Source organism: Coenobita brevimanus, chromosome 71 (assembly GCF_032717465.1).
Source record: "Coenobita brevimanus isolate Jiangsu-jjx chromosome 71, ASM3271746v2, whole genome shotgun sequence".
In the NCBI taxonomy this organism is placed as follows: Eukaryota; Metazoa; Arthropoda; class Malacostraca; order Decapoda; family Coenobitidae; genus Coenobita; species Coenobita brevimanus.
In genome coordinates, this window is record NC_137024.1 from 52,678,006 (window position 1) to 52,690,617 (window position 12,612).

The window sequence follows — 12,612 nt, forward strand, 5'->3', positions numbered from 1 at the left end:
ATTCGCCGGCTCAGACGTAAAGAGATGTCAATGATTAGGTGGATGTGTAGTGCGTCCCTGCAGCGTGCAAGGTCCGGGGGGGGGGGGGGTTACGATGGAAGAGTTGAGAGGTAGGATGGGACTGGAGTGTATTGGTGTTGTGATGGGGATAGGAAGACTGAGATGGTTTGGACATGTGGAGAGGATGGGGGATGATAATTAAGTGAGGAAGGTGAGAAGTGTTAATATTGGGGGTGGGGTTATGAGGGGTAGACCGAGAAAGACATGGGACAAGGTCATTCAGTGTGACCTCAGGTTTAAGGGACTGAACAGGGAAACTGCAATGGATCGTGCAGCGTGGAAAGCCGCCAATAGGTGACCAAGGCGAACGCATGCAAGCATGTTGGAGCCTTTAAAAACAAAAATGAAAACACACACACACACATATATATACAGTATATATATATATATATATATATATATATATATATATATATATACATATACAGGATATGTATGTATATATATATATATATATATATATATATATATATACAGTAATCCCCATACTTTCTGGACACCCCACTTACCGGACACTGTGGGCCTGGACCTTCGGAACCCCCCCCAAAAAAAAAAAATCCCTCCCGTAATTTGAAATTGCCGCGCGGCACTGAACAGCTGTTACATCACAGAGCCTTCACCCCTTCCTTCGTCCCCCCTCCCCCCTCCCCTGTCAGAGTTGCCATTTGGTATTTCTCATTACCAATTATGGGCCAATTTGGTGATGAAAAATTCATTTGGTAATTAATCAAAATAATGCATTACCAAACGGATTTTTCACATGTATGAGGATACACAGGATGGAGATGGTGGATTGTTTGCTCTTTCTGATTAATTTGCTAGCCAACATAGCATGAAAATAATCAACATGCTGTTAATTATATGAAGAGTGATTACATGTATTTCCACTTGTATATATAATCAGTGAAGAATAAATGCTAGCTTTATGAATCTGGTAATGAAAAGTTAAATTTGGTAATGAAAATTGAAGAGTTTGGTAATGTGGCCATTGTGATCTGGCAACTGTTTCCCCGTCACCAACACTCTAACCAGCAGTTACTGCCTAACTTTGATCACGAGTAGATGCTTATTGCAATGGAAGCCACACTTGCTCATTTTTCGTGAATAAACAGTGAATAAACTGCAATACCTCGCCACTAGACCACACGGGAATTTACAGTGTTGTGCAGTGTTAAGAAATGAGTATTTAGAGTGCAAAGGATTAACTGTGGAGTGCAAATTGGCAGTTGAAACTGGCGTGGTGCAGTTAAGAACAATGTGCAGTGTTAAACAATTATAACTCACAGTGCAAAGAACTACATGCAGCACAACACTGGATTACTGTACTGTACATGCTTCAAGAGCATTTTCACCACTGCCAAAACCTTAGAAAAGGCGGCCACAAACGTGCTGTAAGTACCCTGGCTGAGGTACAGTCACTTCTAATTCCTCATTCTTTGGTTCCTTTTCATTTATTTCATGCTTTATGTCCATTATTGGTGTGAATAGGGTCTTAAATAGGTTTAAACAGGTGCTATGCATGTCCGGTAAGGAGTTATTTAGGTGGCTTTCAAAGTTAGGCTGGGTTAGGGTCCTTAAGTACCAATTAGGAGCCAGGGTCCCACTTTCCGGACAAGCCTTTGGCTTTATTACATAGGATAGTAGAGGGATTACTGTATATATATATATATATATATATATATATATATATATATACATATACTGTATATAGGTGGTGGCGACCATCATCCACTCACTTGATGCAGTGCTGCCTACTTTTTCCTTCACCTTTATCATTCTTTTTCTGTGTCTGTCCTCCTCTCTTCCTATTTCTCCCATCATTCCTGTCACATCTTATTGCCTTCCTTTCCTTCACAGGTGGCTTTCCATTGAGTGACAAGCCAAATGGTTTGCTGTAAGCCAAGAAACCTTTTACAACGCTGGGTGGTACCCATATAACCAAACCATATGTGCTCCCTATGTGTCAACAAGTGGGTTTGTGGAAGGTTAGTGTCCCTCCCCATAAAACAAATAACTCAAAGTCAAGTGGCCACCCCTTACGGGATTATGGTGTCTGGCAATATATATATATATATATATATATACAGTAGAACCTCTCTCATTCAGACTATATGGGGGGAAGGGTTGTCCGAATTAGCAGATTGTCTGGACCATCAGGGTAATCTCCAGTTCATACCAAACTCTGTCAACATATGGTATGTTTGTTAATTATTAACATATATGTCATATGTCAACCCTACGTAACTGCAAAAGATGAAAGGATACCGGTACTAAAATAACAAAACTAATCATGTACGATAGTTTTGCATTGCATAATTTACAGGTAAGGCCATGACAAGAAACTAGCCTACATTTTAAATTGTAGTAAGTGACTAAGGCCCGTGTAGGCAAAAAAATAAATCAATTAATTAACTGTAATACTGAATTTGGAATAAAAATAAAATTTATGTAGGCAAAAAATACATTGTCATCTTTGGCATATTGATAACACCCATATGGGCAAGAAGCTAATGTTTGATGTACAAGTAAAGCACATTCAAGTACAAAAAATAACCTACAGTAATCACTAAACACTGCAGAATATTCTGACCCATTTTTTTGTAAGAACTCCTCCTTTTAACACCTTTATTCCTTACAGAAGCTACACTTGCATTAAGGGGCATGGTAAGGAGGATTAACTTTTGAAATACAGCATAAAAATATAAATGGTTGGTGAACTAGTTGATGGAACGAATGCTAGCGTGTGTTTAAACAGGCGCCCATGTTGCGACCTAGCGTGATCCGAGACTAAACGAATGACGATCGCTTTCCGCGCCGATACTGAAAATGACTTTAGAAATACTTTCATCATATTTTTGGAGCTTATTATTTTTAAATTTTGTCCGGATTAACAGAAATCCGGATTAAAAGGGTCCGGACTAAAGAGATTCTACTGTATATATATATATACATACATACATACATACATATATATATATATATATATATATATATATATACATATATATATATATATATATATATATATATATATATATATATATATATATATATATATATACTGTATATACAGTATATATATATATATATATATACTGTATATATATATATATATATATATATATATATATATATACTGTATATATATATATATATATATATATATATATATACATACATATATATAAATATATTTTCATTTTCATTCATTGCCAGACGCCATGTATCCCAGAAGCGGGGTGGCCAAGGCTTAGAGTTAATTGTTTTACAGGGAGGGGCACTAATCCTCCACCAACCCCACTTAATACGTAGGGAGCATGGATGGTTTCGATAGATGTAAACCACCCAACATTGTACATGGTTTCATGGCTTAGAGGAAGGATGAGCAGGAGAATCCTGTTGTCACCGGCGGTTGAATAATAAAGTCCACCTCTTCCATGAACTCTGAGGTATCTGATTTTACAGGGAGGGGATATATATATATATATATATATATATATATATATATATATATATAAATGTATATATATATATATATATATATATATATATATATATATATATACACTCAACCCTCGGCTATCACTCCCAATTGGTCCCGCTATAGATGCGCTAAAGCCGAAACCGTGATAGCCGAATTGAAGAACTTATGGTAATAATTCTAATTGGTGCCATGACCTCCATATTTACCCCTCAGATACCTTTTTTGTACCACATATTAATATATAATAGTCTAAAAATGAGCATGTATTATGATATGATCATCTATCTATCTATCTATTGCCAGATGCCATAATCCTGTACGGGGTGGCCATTTGACTCTGAGTTATTTGTTTTACAGGGACAGGCACTAACTCTCCACCAGCCCACTTGACACGTAGGCAGCACGTATGGTTTGGTTATATGGTTTACCAGCCAGCGTTGTAAATGGTTTCTTGGCTTACAGGAAACCATTTGGCTTGTAACTCAATGTAAAGCCACCTGTAATGGAAAGAAAAGCATTAAGTGGTGACAGGAAAGATGGGAGAAATAGGAAGAGAGGAGGGCAGGCACAGATTCTTATAAATACCCCTCACAGTTGATTCATTGACATTATGTTTCTTCCCCACACTTCGCTTGGTCTCACCATTCTCAATAAGTTTCACATTTCCAGTTTATCTCCATAACTTAGGTTCTTCCTCTTCTTTATTTCCCTGCCAGGTGCCGCAGCATTATGTTGGGTGATGGTAGGGGGACGGGGAGGGGGTACGTTGGCCATGGTCATATCATAAAAAAGGTTATTGTTCTCGCTATCATTGTTCACGGTCTGAGGACGCGCACTTGAATAGTTTGGCAGGCAGGAGACTAGGTCGGGTGGCCAATCAGCACTCAGCTGGCGCTGATGTCACATGACCAATCACAGAGTGAAGCTTTTGTTGGCTGGGCAGAGCACTGGAGCCTGGCCTTTTTGAAATTTTCGAACATTTGCGGTGCGCGATAGCAGGCATTTAGTGCATGATAAAGGTATTTGGTTAGTTTTTTAAACAGGCATGATAGCGAGATACGCTATAGCAGAACCCGTGATAGCCGAGGGTTGAGTGTATATATATATATATATGTACGGTATATACCAGGAGAGAATAATAATGGGAAGCGACTGGAGGACATGCGTCGGAAAAGGAGGTTGTGCAGACCCAGGATCGAATCCCGGCTGGGGCAGGGAATAGCTTAAGGATTTGAATTTCCTAAAAGCAGACTTGCCTGATCTACCAGATGACCCGCCGCCATGTTGTAAAAATATCCTCGCTAACACCAATACACCAGTCCTGTATGAGACAGCCCTAGCATGTATTCAATACGGATGGTGGGTGTTAGTGATGAAGTGGTGACATGTGGAGGTGTAGGAGGACTACTAGGCCTTGGGATAGGTCACTGCCCCCAAGAAATAGGCCCTAAAGCCTTTGCCCATAGTTGGGGGAAAAAAAAAAAAAAAAAACACACACACACACACAAAGATGCACAAAAATACAAGCAAACCCCGATTTACAATACCCCTAGATGTCATACCCTGGAATAGTGATGGGGGTAGAAATACCACCCTACCCTGCCTATCGTAGGTCTACCCCTGGTTTTGCGATGGGTTTTGACTTTTTTACCGATTTTGATTATATTTTAGACTTAAATTTTGTGTTTAGGTTGATTTATAAACTGTCTTTAGACTAGATTAATATGTTTTAGTCATAGGTGGAGTGAACACTGTCATTTGGGATGCGGATTCTCACCCATCAGGCAAGGTACAAAACGGTATGGACAACTAGGCAACTCAACAAAAAATATTTCTTGTTTGACCATTGAACTGTCATCTAACCTATCTTGGAATACATAATAATAAATTTAAATAAATATCAATAATTATGAAAACCGTAGAGGGTAAATGTTTCATGCACTGCTGAAAACTGTGACATCGATAAATCATGTGTTTACATTTGGGCTGTTCAAGGAAAAACACTGAAAATAAAAAGGAATTTCTAAATAAATGTTGGAAAATAAGAGAGAAGAAAATAAAGGTGCTCAGCATCCAGACAGTAAAAAAAAAAAAAAAAAATGAAATAAAGAGGGGCCTTTGAAGAGGCTATCCCAATCGCATCATCAATCAATAAATCATTTGATTACATTCAGGCTATACAAGGAAAAACAATTTGAAAATACAAAGAAATTTCTAAATAAATGTTGGAAAATAAGACAGAAGACAATAAAGGAGCTCAGCAACCAGAACAATAACAAAAACGACATAAAGAGGGGCTGTTGAAAAGGCTTTCCCGATTGCATCACAATCGCATTCTCCATCAAGAGAATTCCCCATCAAAACATCAACGATTCTCCATCACAACAATTCGTACCTTGGACAATCCTGCATCATTCATACTTTACTATTATGCATAACAGATGTTCATTTAATTGTCCTGGGACCATCTGATGGTGGGATTGTATACAAAGCTGGTGCTTCTTCACTACCGAGTTTCAATATGGGTCAGAGATTGCATTTTCCAGTGACCTTTACTGGGTACAAGTGAGACAGGCACTGGTTTTAGGCTTAGGTTAGCTTCTTTAACAGCTGTTAGGCCATTTAGATTGACTTTAAACTTTTTTAAACTTTTTTGGGGACTCATTCGGGTGGGTTTAGGACTTGGCTGGGGGGGAAACCCAAGACCCAAAAATGCATCCTTATACTTTACATGTTCAATCTACCCCAAGATATGATATCCTGCCTAGCAAATGGCTTTTTACATAACTAACTGCACCATTAAAATGGGGTATGCCTGTACATGGTATTGAGGGAATGGAGATCCTGTTGAAAGGGGCCTGAATGATTATGTGCTTAAAGAGAAAACAAAGCTGGGAAGTGTTGCTGATACGAAGGCACTGCGAGGATGATGTGGAGGTCTGCCAGATCATATGACTGGTATGCAAGATCAAGTTGAGAGGAGTGAGGTGGACCAGGAGAGAGAGAAGCAGCGAGGGATAGAGACTGACAGTCAAGAACCCATGCATCACAGAAATGGCAGATGAATACAGGACCAAAGTAGGGGAGGAGTTAGAATCAGTGAACAGGAATGAAATGGATCTGGACAACTTGTGGAATACAAACAGGGACTGCTTAGTTAGGAATGCTGCAGCGGTGTGTGGTGTGATAAGAGTAACAACAAAAAGAAAGGTATGGCATGGTAGGCTGAAGAGGTCTTGAAAGCAGTGGTGGTTATGAAAGCAGTAGTGGAAAAGAGGAAGTGGCTAGGGTGGTTACAGGACAGGGGTTCAATTGTAATAAGAACTGAATATACTGAGAGCAAGAAGCATGTAAAGAGACTTATGAAGAGGAAAAAGGATGAGGTAAATGATGATCTTGAAAGAAAAATGAATGCAAATTACTCAGGAAGTGATTCTGGAACGAGGTGCATAAATGTTAAAGTGACAGCAGAAAGAAATGTGAAAGCACGACTAATGTAAGTGACAGATTATTAACCCATGGGGATGAAGAAAGGACCAGATGGAAAAAATATTTTGAGTCTGATGAAGTGGAATGGAGAAAGCAGAGCAACTGTAAACATGAATGGTTTGGGGATGTGCTGAGAAGGAATGCAGTGCCAGGAAAAGTGACACTTGCAGAGGTGAAGAACGTGTGAAGCGACTGAAAAATGGGAAAGCTGCAGGGTTCATGAGATGTTTGCAGGGATGATTAAGTGCAGTGGAGTGAGCAGTATGATGAGCTTGTTGGAGATATGTAAGAAGGCTGCATGATTGCACCCCTGTACAAAATTAAAGGTGAGCCAAGTAAGTGCAAGAATTATCATGGGATAAGCCTGCTGAGTGTTGTACGGAAGGAATAATGAATTATTATAGAGAAAGTAAGAGAGATGTCAGAAGGCCTTGTGAATGATGAACAGGGTGGCTTTAGGAGTGGCAGAGTATGTGTGGCTCAAATATCTGCTGTAAACAGATAGTGGAGAAGGCTTGTGAGAAAGACTGTAAGGAGTTTATGCCATTTATGGATCTTGAAAAAGCATACAACAAAGTAAACAGAGAAGGATTGTGGAAGGTTCTGAGCATGCACAATGTAGATGGTAAGCTGCTAGGTGCCGTCAAGAATTTTTATGATGGCAGTGGGGCATGTGTAAGGGTAAATGGGCATTTAAAAGAATGGTTCATAATCAATGTGGATGTGCGACAAGATTGTGATGTCCCGATGGTTGTTCAATATATATATGGATGGGGTAATGAAAGAAGTAAAAAAGAACAAGAGTAATGGAGAGAGGGATGGCATTGGTAATGAATGGTGATGGATGGAATATCTCAAATATGATGTATGCTGATGATGCAGTGGTACTTGCAAATACTGGACAAGAGCTTGGTTGACTAGTGCTGCACATTGTAGATGTCTGTGAGCATCGTATCTTGATAGTAAATGTAGAAAAGAGTAAACATGACGGTCACTGAGAGAGACGGTGACTCCCAGTGCGACGTTACTGTGAATGGAGTGACTAGAATTGGTGAGTTCAAATACCTGGGTACAGCGACAGAAGAGAGGAAAATGTGCAAAACAAGTGGAAAGTGGAGTGACACAAAGAAATAAAGTAGTTGCTGCTATGAAGGCCTTGATAAGAAACAGAGGCTTGAGTGCTGCAGCTGATTGAGGTTTACATGAAGGAGTGTTAGTGCCAACTTTAACATACTGGTGTGAGACTATAGTGTGGCATGAAAATGAAAAGCCATGAGTAAGAGCAGTGGAGATGGGACTGCTGAGGAATGTATGTGGAGTGCAGAGAGTGGATTGGATATAGAATAATGCGATTCATGAAAGATGCAGAATGAGGAAGTCTGTGGACACCAGAATCGAAGAGAGTGTACTGAGATGGTATGGTCATGTGGAGAGAATGGATGACAATAGATAGGTGAAAACAGTATATCTGAGAGAATCTGAAAGAGGAATATAGGTGAGGTAGGCCAAGATGATGGTGGAAGGATATGGTGGATGGATGAGTGAGGAAGGGAGATATGGAAGTTGGTGAGGCTAAGGGACTGACAAGAGATTGAGCTGGCTGGATGAATTTTGTGTGAAGAAGCGCATGACCAGAGATCTGGCACCCCGCTTTAATGTGACAGCGTTCGGATTGGCTCTGTTGAATAAGTATATGTGAAGAGACAGAATGTGGTAAATATTTTTGGCCAATCAGATGGAGCCAGGATTCTGCGGGCTTGAATAATGAGTGAATAGAAGAGTGGCCAGCAAACTTTGGCTGTCTGGATGCTGCTACTCCTCACCCTGCCCTAGAGTGGGAAAGGAGGTATGAATGATGATGATGATGATGATGAAGGTGATAATTTTACCATCTCAGAGACTGATGCATGTAAAAATGTTTTGAAATCAACACGTAAGTACAGTAATCCCTCGCTATCCGATGCACTCTGTATATGATATTTCACGAATACAATCGATCTTCTATAGTACCCTTGGCTCTCTATACGACTGCTCTGGCTCACACTTACGATCGTATGAGCGTGGTCAGTCCAGCGTTCCTCAGCACAAGTCGATATGCATTTGTTTGGAATTGCGATTGCTGCACCAAGGATGATGGTGCGGCCACCCATCAAAACCAGCTTGGGCTACAAGTAGCAAATTGGGCTACTTTTAGAAGCCCTGCACTACTAAATATTGAATTAAGCTACTTGCAACTTTTTGGGCTACTTTAAAAGTAAGTTGGGCTAACTTGGGCTACTAATGAGACGAAAGTCAAAAGTTGATTAGTGATTATGTATCATTTAAAATACAGCCTAATATAATTAAATTTTGAAGACACAAAAAGATAATGAATTATAATTTATCATATCATCCCTCTTTAAATTTCTCGCAGTCTTGCATTAATCCCTGATTGGCTATTTAATTTGAACTGAAAGTGTGAGATTACCACCCCAGTCTGTCGTGTTTTCTTCATCCACAGCTTGTGGATGCAGAAGCAGACCTTGATAATCTTCAGCTGCGAAGACGTGGTCGTGGAGACTTACTGATTAATTATTTAAATATGTAATTATAATGAGGTGCAAGAAAACACTTTCCTTTAGTTCCTAAAATACTTCCATTAAGTTGAAAAATGACTAAGTCCAACAGTAGGAGTTATGTTTTGTGAAGAAGAAAACAGCTTAGTTCTGCAAATGTAAAAGAAATTACATAATTTAAAGAAAAGAGAAGTAAATTCAGTTAATGCAGTATGTAAGGAGTTCTGTGTTAATTAACTTTAGGCTTACATCACTTCGAACAACCTTACAGGAGCATTAATGGAGCAGCATTCAACTGGTAAGTTGTGCACAGTTAAATTATTTGTGTCTATATGTATATACACGTGGAGAGAGAGAGAGAGAGAGAGAGAGAGAGAGAGAGAGAGAGATACTGTAGATAGATATATTGATAGATATGTATATATTCATTCTCATTCATTGCCAGACGCCATGTATCCCAAACGGGGTGGCCAAGGGCTTAGAGTTAATTGTTTTACAGGGAGGGGCACTAATCCTCCACCAACCCCACTTGACACGTAGGGAGAACGTTATGCCAACAGCATCTGGTGTTCCCAGGCGGTCACCCATCCAAGTACTAACCAGACCCAACGTTGCTTAACTTCGCTGATGGGATGGGAAGCGGTGTACTCAACATGGTATGTATATATACTGCACGTAATTATGTTGGGTTACTTTATCCCAAATTCACTACTTTTGAGGCCTGTAACCGGTACTTTTGGTCACAAAAATCTGGCAACCCTGACTCAGCCTAGTCTTTCCCGCACTCCTGTTTGATTCACTAGCTTTGTATTCCTGTGCATTAGCGACGTGATTTTCACTATTATTTCTCGCCTAACCTCAAGTACAAGTTTCATGATGTCTTCCAAGCAGCCTGCAAACTCTAGTGCCTCTGATCTCAAGCCTAAGAGAGCCAGGAAGAGCTTAAATTTGGAGTCCAAGCTCAACATCATTAAGCGTCATGAGGGAGGCGAAGGGGTAAACTCCATTGCTCATGCCCTTGGTCTGGCCCAGTCTATGATATCAACAGTGATTAAGAATGCTGCCAACATTAAGAAGGCTGGTGAAACGAGCTTGTCAAACCTTCCGTTGATTGTTTAGTGTTTTGGGGGAAGAGGGAGTGAGAAGCGAGTGTTTACGGTTCCGGGATGAGTTTGTGTGACACGTAAGTTTTATAAGTCAGTGTTTATGAAAATGTTTCAGATTCTACGTTGGACGTGTGTTTTTCACCGCTTTGCAATTGTTATAATTAAAGTAGAGCACATAAAACATCTTTTATTTATAGCCTCCCTTGTCAAACCTTCCATCAATTGTTTAGTGTTTTGGGTGAAGAGGGAGTGACGAACGAGTGTTTACGATGCCGAGACGAGTTTTGTGACATGTAAGTACAGCACATAAAACATCTTTTATTTATAAAATATGTGGTACAGTATAGTTTCAGGGCACATAAATATGAGTCTAGGAGCGCATCCCTATTTTTCCCATTAAACCTTAAGTTCACCATACGATTGCTCAATTTTCGACTGCCTATTCAGGAACGGAATCCAATCGGATAGTGAGGGAGACATGTATATTCACTCAATGATGGCATTCTTTACAAAATACCTATGTTATATTGCTTAAAATAACTGTTTATAAATCATTACAAAATTCAGATTTTCATACGTTTTCTTTTGGAGCATGACACAACAGGGTCATAAACTGCTGTTGCCTCATTCTTCAGTGGAACAGAGTAAACAGGCAATCTGAAACTTGATGTGCATGGGAATATTTGATATGAGCACAGGGGCTGATGAGACACAGTTATAGCAAGGGCATTAACAAAAGAACATAATCAAGGCTCCTTCCAACATTCTCTCTAATATATCTATGTACAGTACAGTACTTCCTTCTATGACTAATTTTATCTATTCTCTCTAGTATATCCATGTACTTCTTTGTGTCTGTTTTTATCTACAGCCTTAATCTCAGAGGGAGTGGTCACTAACAAACTGCCTCCACTCTGAGGTGACCCCATGAAAAAACTTTTTCAACTGACTTTCATTACTGGCCACCCCTTATGGGATTAAGGCATCTGGCTATAGCTAGCTAGATAAACAGACAGACACAGGTTGATAAACTACTATAACTGGCAACCATAACCTCAAGTTAATTTGCACCATGGCTACCTATTTGCCAGTGATCAGTCAGTTCCTCATCCATAGTAGTCTGGGGGTGACTTGTACAAGGTTAAGGGATCTATCTATCTTTACATCCACATTTCATGGAGCCATATATCAGGAAGTCCAAGCTAACAAAATGATTTTTGAGAAGAGTAAAGGATGAGTGAAGTACCAGTATGTGTAATGAAAAAACAGCATGAAAATTACTATTATGGTCATATAGCATAAAAGAGTTACGAGACAAAGATGCTAGTAAGATAAAGATATTGAAATACCCTACAAACAGATCCATAATATACTCTAGAGTACTGTATGGTATTTCAACATTAAAATATAAGCTACAACTTGTTGTTTAATCCAGTGTTACCATCGTGCTTTCCTGAAGGTCCAGCCATATACACAGGCGACGACCTGCGGTGAGATCGGGGTGACCTGGACCGGGATCGAGACCTGGACCTACTTCTTCTGTCTCGTCGTTCACGGTCTCGATCTCTATCTCTTCGTACACCCTCCCTCTCACGTGAGTGTGACCTAAGAGAAATGGATTCACTGTAGACAGGCTGGAGACCAACAATTATCATAATTCTCCATTTCCATCAAGACCTTTTTCTATCAGTACTTTTGTTATATATACAGTAAAACCTCGATATAATTGACTTCAATAGATCAGAATTCGCTTTTACAGGAATTGAGGAGGTACTGGACTAAATTCCCATATACTGTATTGGAAAAAGTCCGATAAAGCCAGCAGCAGTCCAGACTGCCTGATAACTTCAGCTATGTTCTCCACAAAAAAAAAAAAAAAAAAAAAAAAAAAAAAAAAATGTTTATCAGTGTACAGTAC

The 12,612-nt window shown here is 39.5% G+C and overlaps 1 protein-coding gene and 1 pseudogene across 2 annotated transcripts in view; both read right to left on the minus strand.

Annotated features, from left to right (window-relative positions):
* The window catches only part of LOC145406640 (uncharacterized), a 102,070-nt gene that overhangs the window by 61,900 nt on the left and 27,558 nt on the right, over positions 1-12,612 (minus strand). For both annotated transcript variants that reach the window (XM_080277719.1, XM_080277718.1), the window contains exon 3: positions 12,136-12,299. In XM_080277719.1, the coding sequence (XP_080133845.1) occupies positions 12,136-12,299 (164 nt within the window). The remainder of the gene's footprint in view (positions 1-12,135; positions 12,300-12,612) is intronic.
* LOC145406936 (5S ribosomal RNA) lies at positions 10,140-10,258 on the minus strand (annotated as a pseudogene).